Source organism: Aristolochia californica, unplaced genomic scaffold, assembly GCF_029961685.1.
Source record: "Aristolochia californica isolate CCGP_79_NKW_82.1479 unplaced genomic scaffold, dmAriCali1.0.hap1 SCAF_13, whole genome shotgun sequence".
NCBI classification, from domain to species: Eukaryota; Viridiplantae; Streptophyta; class Magnoliopsida; order Piperales; family Aristolochiaceae; genus Aristolochia; species Aristolochia californica.
Window position 1 is genome coordinate 23,446,665 of NW_027181804.1, and position 19,111 is coordinate 23,465,775.

Sequence of the window (19,111 nt, forward strand, 5' to 3'; positions counted from 1 at the left end):
AGGAGAGCTTTTAAATAGGAGATCTCGTCGGAGAAACCCGTAGGAACTCTAGATCTCAAATTCTGCTAAATTCTTCACAGAACGTTGCAACAAGCGGAACGCCTACCAGAACTCTGTCACATTCCCATGAAGCCGTCACAGACCTTACACTAAGTAGACACTCTACTGTAATTCTGTCATCTTCTAATGTTTCAAACTTTAAGTTAGCCTACAGCCCTAACGGACTTTTGCAGTAAAGGTAGCATCAAACAGTCATGTGCACCTTGCTACCATCTTCGGACCCTCATTGCAATGTGAATCCAAATTTCTGTCAAAGCACCAAATGAAGACTAGTTGTAAAATTAAAGCTAGTCAACCAAGAGGCTATAATTCACTTGACAAGTCATTCGAGGGTCAAATCAAGTTCGTGTACAGAAATTGAATCAGAGGACCAAATCGGAGATAAGATCCCACATCACTTCAAATTTTGTAACTTTCTTTGTTATTGTAACTATGGTTGTGCCGTTTCGGGGAGATCCCTTTGTAGGTCAACAAACCTATATTCAGAAAAAAGATGAAATCCTCTGTCAAATTTTCTTCCCTTTTTCATTAGTTGAGTATGTCATCTTCTGTTGGTCCAACATTTCAAGTGGCGTTGTCATGTAGTGATGAAGTTCATGTTCTAGAGTTCTGTCTGCATATTTGCAGTTGTTATTAGTTATTGTTCTCAACTGATGACGACTTGTATCTTTTTGTTCCTTGTTGATAATGACAGATCTTTTCCCATGCAGTGTCCATGCTTACATTGTTTCAAAGGTGAAAAATCTGCACAGGCTGCACTGTCACATAACATGGCCGAGGTATGTGCAACATGATCTTCTTTTTGAATAAGGACAGCAATTTTCTTTGCAATTTGGTAATCACTATGTTCTAGGGATGGTAACCAAACAACCTTGTTTTGTTGTTGAACTATCTGAATATTAGGTTGGACGGAACCACATCCGTGTTGATAGGGCTTACCCTTCTCGTAAAAAACTGAAAGGAGAAAGTGCTTCGCTTTATGATAATAAAAGAACTGTTTTTGTGGGTAATCTACCATTCGATGTCAAGGTGCCTCGTTCTCTTCCAATATCTGTAATTTCTTTGAGGGATTGAAACTTCATTTTGTGTAGATTTGCTAAACTTACTGCTGTCTTTTGTTTTACAGTGTTTGTTTTTGTTATTCTTTCAGGATGAAGAATTATGTGTTGTTTAGTGGGTTTAACCAATTAGAATCTGGAATGGAGGCTGTTCGTGTCATCAGAGATCCTCATACAAGTGTAGGGAAGGGGTTTTGTTTAAAACTAGAGTAAGATTATGATTTTTCCTTTTTGAATTCGTAGTACTTTTTTTACAAATCTTCTTTTCTTGGCAGATAATGAAAAACTGATTATCAAGCCCCTAGTAGAATGGAAATTTGACTAACAGAATGTGCATAACATTTCGAGGCCCTGTGACCAATCACTTGTTTTCAGAAAAAATATTAGTAGGCTTGTATTCATGAGAAGAGAACAATGTGCAAAGAGATGTGGGACAAGGGGGATTTATCACTAGATTATATAAGGAGGGAGCTCTGTTCTGCAAGAAGTTCTCGGGAGACTCCTGCAATAGCTAGAAGAGCTGATAGGTTAGCAGCTGAGTTGAGGCATATGCTTCCATTAAACCCTCTAAGAGGAGAGGTCTGATATTTCATCAAATACATAGCCCAAGTGCTCAACCACTTGAAGATTACCACAGATGTGTCATGGGCAAGCTTTTTACCATTAGCAGATCTCTCACATATGATCAGTGGCCAATGTTCTAGGGATTTCTTTTTTTTTGGAAAGTTGATTACACATACATAGTATACCCCACTCCCGTAGAGGGACTTCCCAAGATCTCACACTAGAAACCCTTCATGTGGCAAATTATGCCAAAGGCCCGATGTACATGTTCTTGGTAAATTTAGTCAGCCAGTATCCTTTCATAACATGCTATAGGTAGGAACTGAGATGCTGAAACAGAGATTTTGAACCGTTGCTACCTCCGTCAGTTTTTTCAGTTAGTGGGCGTAGAAATCTTGTCTTTGTGCATGGTGGAAGTTGCTAAAGAATTAACACTTTTAAAAACTGGACACAATAAGTTAATTCAGAAGGGAAGTGAGAGGGGAATCTACTTCATCTGGAAGGCTTGTCTTTAGCTTATATGAGAGAGTGAATAACTCACCAAAAGCTTGTGATTTTACTTTCTTTAGAGAAAAGTCCAAGTGGAGTGTCATTATGTCATTTGCAATTTCAATTTTAGATTAAAATAAAAAATGTGTTAGCAACGATTGATTTACTGTATTTCAGTATTAATTGGGGTTTAACTAATTTGCAAGGATAGTTTAGATATAAGGTCTGTAATAGATTGTGAGGCACACTTTACATCACATTTTCCATTTTCTTACAGACTAACATAAACAAATACATCATCCACTAAAAGTACCTCACCTCTAACTCAACTTTTAGGTGATCTATTTTTTTTATATGCACTAAACCTACCTTTGTTTTGTGCATTTCCAGTCTAGGGCCTCTAAGCCGAATGTTCTCTCAAGAGATCTGTGATGTGATTAGCACAATTGCAATTACGATTGGTTTATGAAAACTCTTGCCCTAGTCAATGCTGATGCAACTGTGCAGTTTCTTTAGTGAATCGACTATGTTGAAACTTAGGATTCTATGATGTATAATCATAGTAGAAGAGGATTAAGGGGTGAGAAGAAGAAGAAGAGTTGTGGAGAGAAGGTTTTAGGAGGAGAAGAGGAAGTGTGACGAATTTGGAGAAAAATAAAAGGAGGAAGGATAGGGTAATGGACATTGTCCAAACCCTCACCCTTAAGTTCTATTTATAAATGATAAAAGTACTAATATTATAATTATACCATTTTCCCTAATAAAAAGTAAAGAAGAGACCAAAAAAAAAAAAACTAATTACATCAATGACACTCCAACATATTCATATTTTCCAACGCTCCCCCTCAAGTTGGAAGGTAATAGCAGTGATCCTAGCTTGAAACAAATAACATAGATATAGTAAGAATCTCCTCCATCACGGTGTCCCAAGTATAAGTATGAAACCGGGCATAAATTCTCAAAGCGTAGAAATGGGTGATAAAACCCCCCTCGGCAGATTGAGTTCCGATCCAACTCCATGTCATTCTATCTCGGTTTTCAAATATCAGGGAGCCAGAGAATGCAAAATCACCCAAAACAGAGGAAATTTGATCAAGGCGCGGATCTACATACCGGAGAAATCAGGTCCCTCTTTCAACTGAAATGTTTTCCGAAATTCTCTATCCTCCTTTTTTCAGAAAAACCACCCTAACCCCCCTTAAAAAACAAAAGAAACCCCTTTCTCTTCGTCCTCACCACCCAAAATCACAAACCCGAATTCCAATTCAAATCCGAATTCGAATTCAGACCCAAATTCAGATTCAAATTCAGATTCAGACCCAAATTCGAATTCAAACCCAAATTCAAATTCAAATTCAAATCCAAATTCGAATCTAGACCCAAATTCCAACCAAATTTCAAATCTCCCACAAAAAACCTTCCAACTTTTTTTTACACCTCGAAAAAACAAATTGGCCTCCACAATGCCACAAATTTTTTGAAAATTCCCATCATCCCCCCCCCCCCCCCCCCCCCCCTGTCCCTTCCTCCCATCCTTCCACACTCCACCCCAAATCTCGAAAATCCAAACTTTCTTTCCCTCCTTCCACACGCCACCCCAAACCTCGAAAATCCAACCCATCTTCCATCCCTCCACATGCTACCCCAAACCTCGAAAATCCAGCCTCTCTTTTCCTCCCTCCACATGCCACCCCAAACCTCAAAAACCCAACCCATATTTCCCTCCCTCCATACGCCACCCCAAACCTCATGCCACCCTAAACCTCGAAAATCTAAATCAGTTTTTTCAAAACACCCCCATCCTCTCTCAATCCTCGAACGCAGCATTTTCTCCCCTTCCCCACACTGCCTCGTCAGCCAACCCCTTCCCCCAACACGCCACCACTAGATTTCACCTCGAAGCACCCTCCCTTTCCCATCGAAATGCGAACCTCAACACCCACCTACTCCCTCCGAAATACAAACTTTTCGACCCCTCATACCTCGCTGGCTTCAGCATCGACCATCAAACCGATCAATTCCTCCACCATGGCAAATGCCATTCCCCAAAAATTCTCAGAAATCACTCATCCCCTCCTCACAGCTCACCACCAATCTCCAACACTGTGTCCTGGCAAGTCAGCTTGTAACTTCCTTTCCCTGAGCATCTCAAACCTAGAAATGGATCTCGGGACCCCCACCCACCAAAAAATTCTGACCTATCACCACCACCAGATGACAATCAAAAAATTTTCTTCACCTCTGCCTTCCATAACCCCCTTTTCAGCTATCAAGAGGATAACAATTCCGATGGGTTCAGCCCTTGCCCAGACACGATTTACTTTGAATCGTGGCAAAACCAATCCCCTCCAGATATGGTGACGACTTCCCCAACCCCTCCAAACACCATTGAATTATCTGCGTCCAATCTCATCTCCAGGATGCAGAAACCACCTGAACTACCTTCCCCACTAACTGATCAAGGCCCATAAACCACATCAAAACCTGAGCCCAATCCTAACAACATACTCAACCTGGAGCTTCCTACTCTTCCAATTCTGGCTACCTACCATAGAAGGGAAAAGAGTGGCCTCACCCGATGCCAATCAGGGACTGCTTTGACCACCAGAACTCCCCCCTGACCAGCTCAAACCTCCCCTCCCTCCAATTGAAAGGATGGCAGCAGAACTACAATCCGAATGAAGTCGGTACGATGAGGAAACTTTGGCAAAACGTGATAAATCTGGCTCGTCTCTTGGGAGTCGTTTTCCATGGACAGACTCCAGGACGGAAACCAGATATGGGAGTTCAACAAATCAGTTCTAAATGATCTTCTCTTGGAATGTCCGGGGAGTAGGATCTTCACGGAAGCGAGCAATAATTTTTTGCTTCAATTCAAACCTTCTATTGTGGTGCTCCAAGAAACAAAATGCCAAAATCCGACTGACAGCCTCGCTCGAGGTCTCTGGAACTGCTCCTCATTGCAATGGTTGGCTGTAAATTCGATCGGCCTTTCTGGTGGAATCATGGTTCTACGGGATAACTCTCTCTTCGATGCAATCAACATCAAGCACGAAACTTACTTAGTGGGGATTCATTTCCGTGATCGCTGCTCTGATTCTCAATGGTGCCTCGCTGGAGTTTACGGTCCCAACCGTTATTGCGAGAGGAGAAATTTCTGGGAAGAGCTCTCTAGCCTCCATCTTCAATGGTCTATTCCGTAGAGTTTTGTGGGAGATTTCAATGCGTTTTGTTTCTGCGATGAAAAGCGACCTCCAACTACTCTCGGGGGTTAGTCAACTTGAAGGACAAGATGATCTTCAACCACATAACGCCCTTCAACAATTGAAGTCGTTAGTGGAGCGCAGATGAAGCTTCATCTCGATGCAGGGGATGAAGGGGCCCTTCATCTCCACGGTTTAATTTCAATCATGTGGAAGAAGGCCCTTTTTGATCTTCTTCGAATTGAAGGACGGACGACGCTCTCGGCCTCGCTCTCTCTCCTCGCACCCACCCCCCCCCCCCCCCCCCCCCATCGCGCGTCGTCTTTTTCTTTTTTCTTCCTCTCTCCCGCACTCCTTTCCCACTCTCGTCTCCCTGCGCCCCTGACATTGATCTCGTCCTTCGTCTCCTTGCGTCCCCGATGTTGATCTCGGCCACCATCTCAGTTCCCTCTCGTCTCCGGCCTCAACTCTCGGTCTTCTCTCGGCCTCGCCCTCTCTGTCGCACCCCCTCTCTCGTCTCCGTGACTCCCTCTCTTCTCTCAGACAAGCTCTCTCTCGCTTCTCTCTCTCTATTCCCTCCCGACCTCCCTTTCTTCTCTGTCTTCTCCCTCTCTTCTCCCTCTCTTCTCCCTTTCGGCCTCCCATTCCCTTCTCTCTCTGGCTAGTCTCGATTAGGCATCGATTAGGCATCGATTTCACCTTTCGACTTCGGATTTCCCCTTCGATTTCACCCTTCGGCTTCGGATTTCCCCCTTCGATTTCACCCTTCGGCTTCACCCCTGCCATATTTATACGAGAAGCATCGCAATGTGATCTTGATCTTCACAGGACCTCAACTACCACATCAGCTATAACTGCTGCTAACAAGAGCTGTTTATCAGAAGCAAGGGGATATCGATACAATCGTGTAGAGGATTCTCCATATTCAGCTGAATCTTGGGGCAGTCAAAATGTTATTTGTACGCCTGGCTCTGGTTCACATTCAGAAAAGCACATTGCCTTCTCTTGGATGAGTATGGAAGATTACTTGGATCATGATATTGAATTGAGGTCAATGGTGGAGGCTCTTAAAATAGTGAGCTCATCAACTCAAAGCTTGCATGTGACATGTGACACAAGTAAAGCTTTGTTAGTGCCTGATTTGAGTTTTCAGTTGTCTTATCCAGCCACACCATCTAACTCAACTGATGGAACTCACCTTCAAAGGACAAAATTTGATAAGGCATCGGATGTGAGGATATCATGTAGGGAAGGACTTGTTAGTAGGATCTTTGAGATGGATGAATTGGACTGCTGGCAATCAGAAGACGACGATTATGATCTTCTCAAAGCTGATTTCCATCTTGGTATTAGTCCTGATCTAAGAAGTTCGTCTTTAACTGAAGAGAATGACCTACAACTATTGGATCACCTGAATATGTGGATGACCAAAGAAGAGATGGGAAATGCAAATTGAGAGTTCCTCTTGAACTGCCTGGATGTGCAGAGTCCATAAGCACTAATGGTGGTGGACTGGTTTCATCTGGTGATTCAGATTGGACTATGTGCTATAAGCACCAATTATTTGAAATGTGATTATTTTTATCCAATCTTTTCAATTATAAACTTTATTTTCACCCCTCAGAAAATCCTTCTGCCAATTATTTTAAATATGATTATTTTTATCCAATCTTTTCAACTGTGAACTTTATTTTCACCTCCCACAAAATCCTCCTTCAATGGCAGAAATTTTGGTGGATGTAGTAAATTTCACGAGTTGGATTTTAATCCCTGAATATTGTGAAACTCATATTTTTATTCCCCTAAAACTTTATCTCTCTACTTGGTCAGAGCAAGATCGCCTATTCATGTCCAAGTTTCAGCTTACATTGCTGTAACCAGCGCCTTCCCCCCGTCTCTTTCTCTGTTGATCAATTGCACAACTGCCCTCTCTCGCTCAATGTGACATTACCTAGTGTTTGTGACGAATCTGCTCTTTCTTTATTTTGGATTGAAATATTGCAGGTTTATGATGATTTGTTGTGAATAGTAACATCCAGTTCATGCAGCTTCAAATCTCATATTATTATTTTTTTGTTCATAACGTTTTCATTTGCATAATAATTCGATTTCTGTCTTGCAAGATTTCTTGCTTTTAGGACAAGATTTTCTCTGGTAAATAAAATATAATTAAAGTATGCATTTGATTAATATATCATCATTAATTATGTCAAAATATATTATTAATTAATACAATGCAAATCTATCTTATGTTATTAATATAATATTTTTTATTCATTAATCAGAATTTTTTTTATTCACTCTATTATATTAGTGATTTAATAGTGGTAATTAAAATATTGTTAACTCAAACACTTTGGTTTAATTAGTTAATTTTTATAATTATTAAAATCAATAATTTTAAATTTCTATAAGATGAAGATGAAGATGAAGTTGTCCACACTAACACCCTATTTCAAAGATTTCGAAGATGAAGTTGTCTTGACTAACACCCATTTCGAAGATGAAGATCATGTAGATACATAAGATGAAGATGAAGATGAAGATCAAATTTTCATTTTGTTGACTAACCCCCCCTTTATGATGATATTTCCGGAAAAGTCCTAAATCGGGTAGGATCCGACCATTGGCCCATCCTTTTATCCACCTCGTGTGGAAGATGGGGTTGCCTCCCCTTTTAGATTTTGATGTGCTTTTGAAAAACTGGTGGTCCAACTTACTGGTTTGGGGTAGGCCAGAGTGGTCTCTTCCGATAAAGCTCAAGCTCCTTAAAAAGATTCTTAAGGAGTGGTCCTTCTGGCGTCGCCAATCTGCCAAAGAAAAGAAATCCTCTCTCCTCACCCGCATCGCTGAGCTGGATTCTTCGGAAGAACAAAGGTACCTAACTCAATCTGAATTTTCCACTCGCCTTTCGCTTCAAATGGAGTTGCAAGCTCTCCTAGTTCAGGAAAGAGTCAGGTGGAAACAAAGAGCCCGTTTTAAAATGGCTAATTGAAGGAGATGCCAATACAAAATTTTTCCACTCCCTCGCATGACGAGGAAGAGATCCAATCGAATTACCTCCTTATGCATCAATAATGAGGTAACGTCAGATAGGATCCATATTACTAATGAACTGCTTAGTTTTTTCACAGATTTATACTGATGATTTTATTAACCAGCTCAAAGTCCAGCAACTTCAATTTGGGCATCTGCCCATCTCTGCTTCATGTATTCTCGACACTCCTTTCTCCCAGAAGGAAATTGAAAAGGTAGTCTTGGGCATGGCATGTGATCGGGCCCCTGGCCCTGGGGCCTGATGGATTTAACGGTGAATTCTACCACCGTGCTTGGTCTATGATCAAGGGAGATATTTATAAGATGGTTGAAGGTTTTTTCATGACTGCCATCTCCTTCCGCAGCATGGGAGCTTCCTTATCTCACTGATCCCCAAGAAGAGAAATGTTGAGACCCTTGCTGACTTTCGTCCTATCAGCCTGATATCAAGTTCATACAAGATTATTGCTAGACTCCTTGCGAACAGGCTCAAAATTGTTCTCCCCCTTGTCATCAGTCATGACCAGAGTGCTTTCTTGAAGGGTAGAAACATCTTGGACTCAGCTATGGCAGCACATGAGTTGTTTGATCAATTTTCCTGCTCGAATGATCCAATTTTTACACTTAAGTTGGATTGAGAAAAGACTTTTGATCGAGTAAATTGGGTTCTTTTGGATGACATCATGATTCGGATGGGCTTCGGGGATCGTTGGAGATATTGGATTAGGAGCTGCCTGTCCTCCGTTACGTACTCTCTGGTCTTGATTGGTACAATTTGTGGATGTTTAAAAGGATCTAGAGGTTTAAGACAGGGAGATCTTCTTTCCCCTCTTCTCTACAACATTGTGGTGGAATTCCTCTCTGCTGTGCTATTTTCGGCCAAAGAATGTGGATGGCTTTATCCAACCAGCAACTCGGCTTTCAATATTCTTGTCCTTCAATATGCGGATGACACTTTGATCTTCGGAGCAGGAACAATGGACAACATATAAAAAGTAATGGCAGTTTTGGGGCTCTGCGAAATCTGCTCTAGTCAGAAAGTCAATTGGAGAAAAACTTCCTTGATTGGGTTCAATATCAACCCAAATTCCCTATCAGAAATGGCGGAAGTGCTTGGTTTCGTAATCTCATCCACGCCCTATACCTATCTCGGCCTTCCTTTGTTCACTTGGCGTATTTGCAAAGATATTTGGACTCCAGTTATTGAGAAGATGGAACTGCGACTTGCTTCATGGAAGGGTCGGTTGCTTAGCAAGGCAGGAAGGTTGACTTTTTTGAAATCATGTATCGTTGGCATTCCAAACCATTATTTATCCTTCATGCCTTGCCCAACCTCTGTTTGTCAGCAACTGGATAAAATGAAGAAGCGATTTCTTTGGAGAGGAAACAACCCAGATTTCAAGTACCATTTGGTCAATTGGGAGGAAGTCTGCCTCCCAAAGAGCTTTGGAGGTCTCGGAATCCGGCTTTCCAAAGATATGAACTAGGCCTTGCTCCTTAAATGGATTTGGAGACTCAACTCATCTGCTCCAAACCTCTGGAAAAATATGGTGCTTTCAAAGCTCGACATTTCCTCAAATTGGTGGATTGAAGGGGGAAACAAAAGGAATTTATCTCTTATATGGAGGTCTTTCTATCTCTTTACCCCAACTTTCTCATTGGCAGTTCGATTCTCTGTGGGTGATGGCCATCATATCAGATTCTGGGAAGATGGGTGGTTGGGTAATATGCCACTTCAGAACACCTTCCCTAGCCTCTTCAGATTGAGGAATAGTACCATTGCTGAAGTCGCTGATAATGGGGGATGGAACATTCAGCCTTGTCGTGGTCTATTTGAGCTAGAAGGTCTTGAAGCTAGTCGCCTTTTGGATGCTTTGCAGCCAACCAGAATTCAAGCTAACAAAACAGATAAATTAATCTGGTGGCCAGATAAAAGCAGCTCCTTCTCAGTCTCCTCTGCTTATTTTGTTATTCGAGGTGGGATCACTTGTGGTCCCAAACATGTAGTGGAATGCACATGGCGTCTCAGCGCTCCCCCAAAAATTAAATTTTTCATGTGGAGTGCTTGTCACAACAAGATTCTCTCTGCTGACAATCTCAAGATTCGTGGCCAACTCGGGGTTGACCCCATCTGCCCTTTCTGCCATGCAAATGAAGAAACTGTCAGCCACTTGCTTCTATTGTGCCCTTTCTCCTGGGGGATATGGGCGTCGATACTTAACAGAATTGGGCTACATCTCTGCTTCCCTCAGGATTTGGCTGCTGCCTGCCGAATGCTTGCAGGGACTCCTATCCCCGGTTTTGGGAAATATATGATCTCTGCTTTATCTGCATTCATCCCCTGGGGTCTCTGGCTTGAGCGCAATCAAAGAAGATTCAATGCCAAATTCAGCACTCAAGATAGAGTCATTGAAACCTTCTTAGGCAATATTGTTACTTGGCTTTACTCTTGAAAAGCCTTCTCCCCCTTCTCGAGATCATCCATTAGAAATAATTGGAGGTACTTTGCCCAGCTCCACATTTCTTCGAAGCCTCCCGTCATCTACAAGTGGACCCCGCCTGCTACTGGAGTCCTTAAGTTGAATTTTGACAGATCCTCTCTCGGTAACCTTGGCTTAGCCGGTTTCGGTGGCGTGATTCGTGATTCTCTTGGGAACCAAATCGTCTCCTTCTCCGGGCCTCTCGGTATTGCGGACTCCACGACGGCTGAGCTTCAAAGTCTTCTTAATGGGCTTCTTGTTTTTCGTGATCATTGCTTCGGGCCGATCCTGATCGAGGGAGACTCTAAGGTGGTGATCAGCTGGTGCGAGAATGCCTCCTCACCTCCGTGGCGCTATTGGGATATCTTTTTTGAAAATTTGGATATTGTCAATCTTTTTTATTGTTTTTGGTCTCTCATTCCGAAATCAACAAATTTTGTGGTTAATGCTTTAGCCAAGCAAGGAGCCTCCTTGCAATTTCTTGTTGTTAGGAGTTGGCTCGTTTTCTGTTTTCTTAATAAAATCACATTTCATAAAAAAAAAAGTCAAAACCAACCTCAAATGATTTCAAACAAATATAATGATAATAATCAGGGTAATGCCTGTCATTCTCAAGACGGTGATAAAAAAACCCAAGAGTACCAATAAAAAGTCTTAAAGGACTTAAAAACACCCATATATAAAAAGGACCAACCATAGGCAAGCAAATAATGAACCCAAGGTAAGCAACCGACAAGTTCTTCTATAATAATGTCTCAATCAAAGAGACACAATAGCAGCTGCGATAATGAGCCAATACCCAAATAACACATACCAAATATGTTGTTATATAACAGTGGATAACCGGTAAATAGTAAAAGTCCTTAAGAGTAATAAAGATATATGAGATAATCAGTAGCAAGTCCATCCTTGAATGAGGAAGATGTGCACCAAATAATAAGCTAGAACCGAGTAATAAACTGCCAATAAGTTGAACCAAGTGTGTTGTTAATCTTCTTAAAAAGAATAACTGAACTGATTGCTGTTGGTTCTGAGAGCAACTGCAAGGTCTTCTAAAAAACAGAGAAGAATGTATAAAACTGTAATGGATGTTGCTTCCATGCTTACTGCATCAGTGATTAATTCAGACACCAAACCGAGAGCTAGCCATATTAAACCGGCTAATTAGCAGTCAATGACGTATGTGTCCTGTTTATGAATATAGTCCACACTTAGATACTTTTGTAATTTGCATAATTAAATCAAGTAACTAATTTTTTCGAAAGTTGCCATAATTCAGAATAAGAACATTTCTTTTCTTTGACAAATAAATCAAAGGAAAGTTTATGAAAATAAGGTGATCTTCCAAAGATTCTTTCTAGATATTGTTAGTTAACAAACAAAAACTTTCTAAGGGTAGATCATGAGATACTTTTTTTATATTATTGATCTATAACAACAATTCAAAAAAATGAAGCAAAAAATTCGGATCTTCGTATGCAATAGGATACCAACATGACCTTTGATTATTCAAATACGAATATCTCCTTAAGTATAAATCAGATTGACATAAAATTTTCTCCTTTTGAAACTAGACTTAATACCTTTCATCCAAGTATAACTTTTCTTCATAAAATATACTTCTTTTGAGATAAATAATTTGATAGATTTTGGGCTCTGTAATCAAGCCGAATTGAGTATTATTTCTTCTTTGGCCAACATGACATTTGACTCTTCTGAGATCGATGAATAGGTAAGAAAATAGACTTACAAATCTTTCTTTTGATATATAATTTTCCATATAAAGTCTCATTTTTAATGGCATAAAACATCTCGAAAGTTGAAGCTTTATGTTGCTGTACGAAACTTTTCTGCTGTTTGACCTTTGCTGGTTCAAATGTAGATTTCTCTTTTTAGAAAAATCTGATTTCAAAGATTCTTTTTGAGTTGGAAAAAAGACTCAAATATATTTCCAACGATATATAATTTGCTATATGAAACATACGGTAAGAGCTAAAAATCTAATGAAAAATATGATTTGGAAAGAAGACTAAAGGAAAAACGAGAAACTCCTCTTGTTTCTTTTTCATTTTCTTCTTCTTCTTCTTCCTCCCCTTCTACCCTTTTCCATCTCAGATCTTTCCCCCTTCTGATACCATGTTGAAACTTAGGATTCCAGATGTATAATCGCAGTAGAAAAGGATTAAGAGGTGAGGAAAAAAAGAAGAGTTGTGGAGAGAAGGCTTTAGGAAGAGAAGAGGAAGAGTGACGAATTTGGAGAAAAGAGGAAGAAGAATAGGGTAATGGAATTTGTCCTAACTTTCCTCCTTAAACTCTATTTATAAATGATAAAAGTACTAATATTACAATTATACCCTTCACCCTAGTAAAAGTGAAGAAGAGACAAAAAACATAAACTAATTACAGCAATGACACTCTTACATATTCATATTTTCCAACAGACAATTTAGTGGAACTTATACTGTGGCTTTGGTTGTTTTAAAGCATTTCAAAAAGGATTTAGAGGAAACATATCTATCCATTTTTTTCAGACTCCATTATATCTATTGAAAAAGATTGTGGTGCTCTCACAAAACCACTCTTAACTCATTTAATAACCTTCTCATATGTATCAACTGGCAAGTAATTTTTCCACTTGACTGTTGTCATATTGAGTTTGTATTTTAATAGGCTCATTGGATGTTATGAACCAATGAAGCAATTTTTGTTGTAGAATTCATTATGTCTAGTTTGAATGGTCAAGAAATTAATTTGGTGGTTCGGACAAAAAGTTCAAGAAGTTTCTTTTTGAGTTTAAGAAGAATGAATAGATTTACTTCAACATCAACTATTTCTTTTATACACTGAAAACCTCTTTTGATTTCAAAAAAAGATCAAAGACATGCTCTCACTTGTAATAGCAGATTGAATTAGATCTATGAACATAAACTCATGCTACTATAACACTAAGCAGTCTGTGGCACCTGTTTGTTTTCTAAAGTGGATGTATGTGGTCCATTTGTGATCTTGACGTTCTGCATCTTCTGCATCAATCTTTTGATGCTTCATGACATTTTTTTATGGCCCTACAATGAGAGTTACTTTTGAAAGAACCTACTTAGTGTGGAAATGTTTGACAGATTATTAGAGCGGAATTTTCATTTAATGAATGATCTTCCTTCTGTAGTTTCCTTATTTAGAATGTGGGATGTTTTCTCTCTCTGTTTCAGAGGTGACTTGAAATCTGATTTTTGAGATTGCACTTCAAAACTGTTTTTTCTGGCCTCTTTAAACATAATTTCTCTTCCTATCATCTGCAAATTGTTCTTCATTTACACTTACCTTTTTGGTCATATTATGATGGAGAAATCTTTTACATCAGGCTTGAGATCCGTATTTTTTTTATAGCCTTTTTTTTCTTTGAACATAAAGAATTGATAGGAAGCCATGCTCTATGGAACACAGGAAGCTGCCAACTGGGTTGTGAAGAAAAAGAATATCAAACTCCATGATCGTGTTCTTGGGCTTTACCACTGTAAATCAGATTCCATGCCATCAAAGAGAAAAAACTTTTCAATAACACGGGCAGATATTTCTCCAAGCAAGAGGAGAGCAGTGGCGTCCACTGACGGAAAACCAAAGTATAGGGAGGGTGCTCTTTCATATCAAGGTTTACGAGCTGGAAAATCTGGTGTCCAGAAGAAATCACGCATCATACTGTAAACCATTGAGCGAGGGAACACGCCTTCCAAGAGGAGGCATACAAAGAGCCAAAGAGTCGTTAAACAAAACGACCAGCAGTGGCAGCAAGGAAGGCTTCAATGAGAGTTGGCAGCAGTCCCTCAAAGACCTCCGGGAAGAAGAGGAAACTTGAAGGTGGCACCCAGCAAGTGCCCGTCGAAATAAGAAAGAACAATGGGTTAAGAGCGTTTGTCTTTTTATATTCTAGTAAATTATTGACAAGTTGTAGCACCGTAGCGTTTTGCTTTTGAATACCATTGTTCAGCTTCTCTCCTTGTTCAACGAGGTCGGAACCTTGGGTTTCTTCCATGGTTATAGATTTGAAGTTCGTCCAGGGTTATGCCGCGCGCATTATTGAAGGAAACTCTTTTCATTGACAGGTTGTGGCTACCGTTTTGGAAAGAGAAAGAAACACAATTGTTCTCAAAAACAAGAATTATTTGAACAGTTTGCTTTACAATTGACGGAGGGGTCAAGAGAAACGGGTCATACCGCTTCAAAGCTGAGCTGATGACATTTGACATGGATGAACGTTGTTGAAATCTAATATGGATTGGGTTATTACGCGTAACATAACTGATATACCAACAGCTAAGAAGTGATACAAGGTAAAATGTGAGGTGACACTGGGAATGAAGCTGATAATCCATTGATTATTTCACGAATATCTGTACAATGAACAGGGTCGACTTCCCCGTTGAATTTGATACATGAAGCGGGGCATGGGTTCAAAATTCAGTATACGCTATCTCTTGGTTTTGTTCATCAATGTGGGGGTGATGGACACTGCTCCAATGAGGAAAAGAGTGGCAATTGACTGAAAATCATACAGGTCACCCATCGACTTGAGATCTCCCAAGGCAATTCCTGCCTGTTTTATGCACAATCCAACCCAAAAGGTCAAAAGAAAATCAGCGTCTCCAACTGTTCCATAATGGTGCAGTTTAAGAAGAATGGAAACAGAAGCAGGAAAAAAATAAAAGTATATTTACCCTGACAGTGACGAAGGCAGCAGGTATAAGACCAATGAAGGTGGCAAAGAAGAAAATATGATATGGTACATCCACTATGGGAGAAGCCACATTGATAAACGTATTCGGCAGTGTGGGAGTGACTCTCAGGAAAAGCATGTAATTAAGTAGTTTTTCTCTTCTTTGAGCGACCTAAAAGCCGGCAAAAACACCAAATTCCACTGGCATTAGTAAAAAGCAGCTTCGATGCAAAATAACTTGATGAGAATAAACAAAATATTGTAAATTCCTCTAGCACACCTGAGCTTGGAAGAAACTAAGCTTGTCGGGCCACAATGAAAAGACCAGGGGTCTGCCTATCAGTTTTGATAGGAAATAGCAAGAGGAAGCACCGGCCGTGGCAGCGAAGACAACCAAAGCCATGCCTTTGAAGACTCCGAAAAGGGCCCCGGCAAGCAAGGACATGAAAACAGTACCAGGAATCATGAAGGTCTGCATGAAAATGTAAACCATACAATATCCAACCAAAACTTGCATCGTGTAGTCACTTGTGTAGTTCTCAAGGTGACCCCTACAGAGAGGAGAGATGGAGACTGTATATCAATTCAATGAAGACATAAGGAGGCAGTCATATACAGGAAACTAGAAATGAAAAGAAGTCAGCAGAGCATCTTTACATCCATATCTTATGGGCATTTTACAAATATGGTTAACATAATTTAGCAAAATTTTTATACTGTCATTTTAATGCAAATTTGGGAGAGGCTTATATGCTCAGGTTTCTGAATATTCACCTCGTTAGCAAATAAAAAACTACAACCTGCCAAGTAAATAAAAATTTGAAGTATAGAAGCCCAGAATAGCAATAAAGACGTGTTATTTTAATCCTCCCTTTCCAATTTATGAACTTCAAAAAAATGATTATTGAAATTTCGACAAATAGAAACCTGGATAGAAGTAAACAAATAACATTCTATTCTTCCTTTTAATTTGTGTACTTCCTAGAACTGAGATTCTTCTTAACCATGCACCAGGTATGTAGCATACAATATCTATCAATCCATCCATCCACTCACTCTGCTAATTCAGAAATTAAAAGCTGTTCAAATCCAAGTTAGCTACCAGCACACAAGGTTCTGGAACAGTCTCGCCAAGCCCCAACTGCAGCATTATATTCTAAATTTGATCCTTATTGCTGGATGACTTCTGAGTTTGGCTACCCAGTCTTGCCCTATCTCGTCCCAAGTATCACAATTGTTAAATTTTGAAAGCATGCCTTGAAAGTAAAGCTTTGAACATAAAGTCAATAGGGAAACAAGATGCCATTGAAATTCCTGTTCCCAGAATGATCAAAATCATATTCCCGTGTCATGAAAATTATCAAGAGAAAGATGAATTGATCAGCAAGTGCTTCTTTGATAAAAACAAACAGAAGGAAGAGTATGAATGTGCTCCTCGTCCCACAGAAAAATGAGTAAAAAGATTTTGGGTTGATTAGCTGTGAAAGAAACTACTAACTTAACTAGTATAGGATTACGGTATCTGAGCAGGTGCTCAGTCATGGGCTAGTAGGAGCTTAAAAGAAAAGCTCAAATGCGAGGTGTTGGAAAGATTTTATCTATTTAATGGTCGGGTTTTATTTTTTCTTCCCCCTTGATCCGAACTTCTACATGTACCAACGAAAACCGAGTGGAACAAAAATAATCCCGAAAATATGTAAAATGTACCTCAGAATTTGCAGATCTTCCAGATTCAGAGAGCAAAAAATCAGGTTAAAGAAATATGGCCTAACATTCTCTTTCTTAATCCGAATTTACATAAATACACACGAAAACCGAGTGGAACAAAAAATAAACCCAGAAATTCTTAAAATGTACCTGAGAATTTGCAGATCTTCGAGATTTCGTGGTAGCTTGAGAAAACTGTAGTCCGATGCCGGCATCGTAAAATATACACAGGCAAGTCCCAAAAGAAATCCCAAAACGACACTAGACGCGGTCGCCATCTCCCACAACGTTAACGGAAATTTAGATCCCCCGTTTCGTGAAACAGTCCTCGCCTCCTTCTCCATCACCTCTCCCTATGAATCCACGAAAAGGAAGACGATAGAAAAAAAACGCCCTAGTTTGGTGGATTTAAGGTAGTATTGGATTCGTTTTCCCTCTCCTGCTTCCTCTTATCCACTGGGCTGAAGACAACAAGCATCTGCGGATATTCTCCGGAGGCAGAGAGAGAAATCTGACCTCCAGCCAGGTAATCCAATTGAAATGGGAACAGAGGCGTCGGTTTTCGGTTTGGTATAAAAAGACTGAGAGAATATTTCTGGCCACGTCAGATGCTGCACACGTGGACAGATCGGGTGGGGACGCTAAGATTGCGGGTAGGTGTCGTGGTCGTGCTCCTCCTTGTATCGCTCCCGACCACCGGACGGATAGAAAACACAGAAGACGAAATGACTAAAAATATTAACCCCAAAGTTCTAAAACTCGTCGGAGACGAGACCCATTAGACGGAGTTCTAATTTATCAGCTCCGTTAAGGCTCACCGGGGTCGCATCTACGAGAAGATAGGAACAAAACGTAATTTGATTAAGAGACATGGCACGCAATAGCATTTGCTTGAAGCAATACGGTCGCGTTTGAGGGCTTTTCTACTCCAGAAGGCAGAAACGTTACACGGGAAAAAATGGGTATAGCCGGAATCCCATTACAAAGACGTCAACCATTTTTATCCTTTTCCATTAAGATGGGATTAATAGAAAAAAAAAGGGGGGCAGCAGCGTGACGCAAAAGAGCTGGAGTGGGTACCTGAGTGAAGAGTTGGAGTTCACCGGTCGTCCTAGGACATGTTTGAGGAAAAGCGTGTGGACGATTATCCAGTGGAAGATTCAATGCCAGGCACACGCAGGGACACGGGTACCGACTTGCATACAAAAAATGGCTATTCAGCAGTAGTAACTCTTTGGAAACATGTTTTTCCACGAAAAAGCTGATCTATCTTCATTCTTCTACTAAACCCAATCCCCGAAGCCATTGGGGACACATTCAAGCGTCTCTCAAATCTCATCCATCTCCAGTAACTGACTATAACAATGAGAATTTGTTTATTATGGATGGAGTGAGAGAGAAGCAGTGGATCAAACGCTGGTTGGTTTCAGGTATTATTATACCTTCAAATAGTCGGGGATGGGAAACGCAGCAGTGAAGGCACATGCTACTACCGCACCAACTTTACATTTGGAAAAGCGTTTCACATGGCAAAGAGACTTTTGTTGTCTCGTAGGTAACAAACTACTTAACAGTTATATATTTCTAAATTTTGGAAGCTCTGTTCACTGTTCAAGAATTTATCCCAGTTGAATTTTGGCCCTTGCACCCGGTTCAACAACTTCCAAATAAAATTACATATTATGGCATTTGATATTCTTTTTTGTTTCTGTTTATTAAATTTATGCTCATTGATAAGCTTCCGTTTTATAAAATCCTAAATTTAAAACGATACTATTTTAAGAAAAGTCCAAAAGCCCTAAC

The 19,111-nt window shown here is 40.1% G+C and overlaps 2 protein-coding genes across 2 annotated transcripts in view; one reads left to right on the forward strand and one right to left on the reverse strand.

Annotated features, from left to right (window-relative positions):
- LOC137949102 (uncharacterized) overlaps window positions 1–14,961 on the forward strand; it is a 50,732-nt gene extending 35,771 nt beyond the window's left edge. The window contains exons 3-6 of the mRNA XM_068795377.1: window positions 755–839; window positions 964–1,089; window positions 1,211–1,327; window positions 14,335–14,961. Coding sequence (XP_068651478.1) covers window positions 755–839; window positions 964–1,089; window positions 1,211–1,234 — 235 coding nt within the window. The 3' untranslated portion in view covers window positions 1,235–1,327; window positions 14,335–14,961. The remainder of the gene's footprint in view (window positions 1–754; window positions 840–963; window positions 1,090–1,210; window positions 1,328–14,334) is intronic.
- A 230-nt stretch (window positions 14,962–15,191) lies between these two features.
- On the reverse strand, window positions 15,192–18,168 carry LOC137948559 (uncharacterized membrane protein At4g09580-like). Its single transcript, XM_068794646.1, has 4 exons — window positions 17,459–18,168; window positions 15,882–16,152; window positions 15,603–15,773; window positions 15,192–15,481 (listed from the first exon to the last, which is right to left on the reverse strand). Exons 1-4 carry the CDS (start codon window positions 17,650–17,652, stop codon window positions 15,356–15,358), a joined length of 762 nt encoding a protein of 253 aa, XP_068650747.1. The 5' UTR covers window positions 17,653–18,168; the 3' UTR covers window positions 15,192–15,355.
- Window positions 18,169–19,111: the final 943 nt, after the last annotated feature.

Bases quoted from the DNA above. Each gene is read 5' to 3' on its own strand.
- LOC137948559 (XM_068794646.1), bottom strand. From the start codon at position 17,652: ATGGAGAAGGAGGCGAGGACTGTTTCACGAAACGGGGGATCTAAATTT. The intron at 16,153-17,458 runs GTACATTTTAAG...TCCTCTCTGTAG, and splicing joins GAAGATCTGCAAATTCTCAG to GGGTCACCTTGAGAACTACA. The intron at 15,774-15,881 runs GTGTGCTAGAGG...GCCGGCTTTTAG, and splicing joins TTAGTTTCTTCCAAGCTCAG to GTCGCTCAAAGAAGAGAAAA.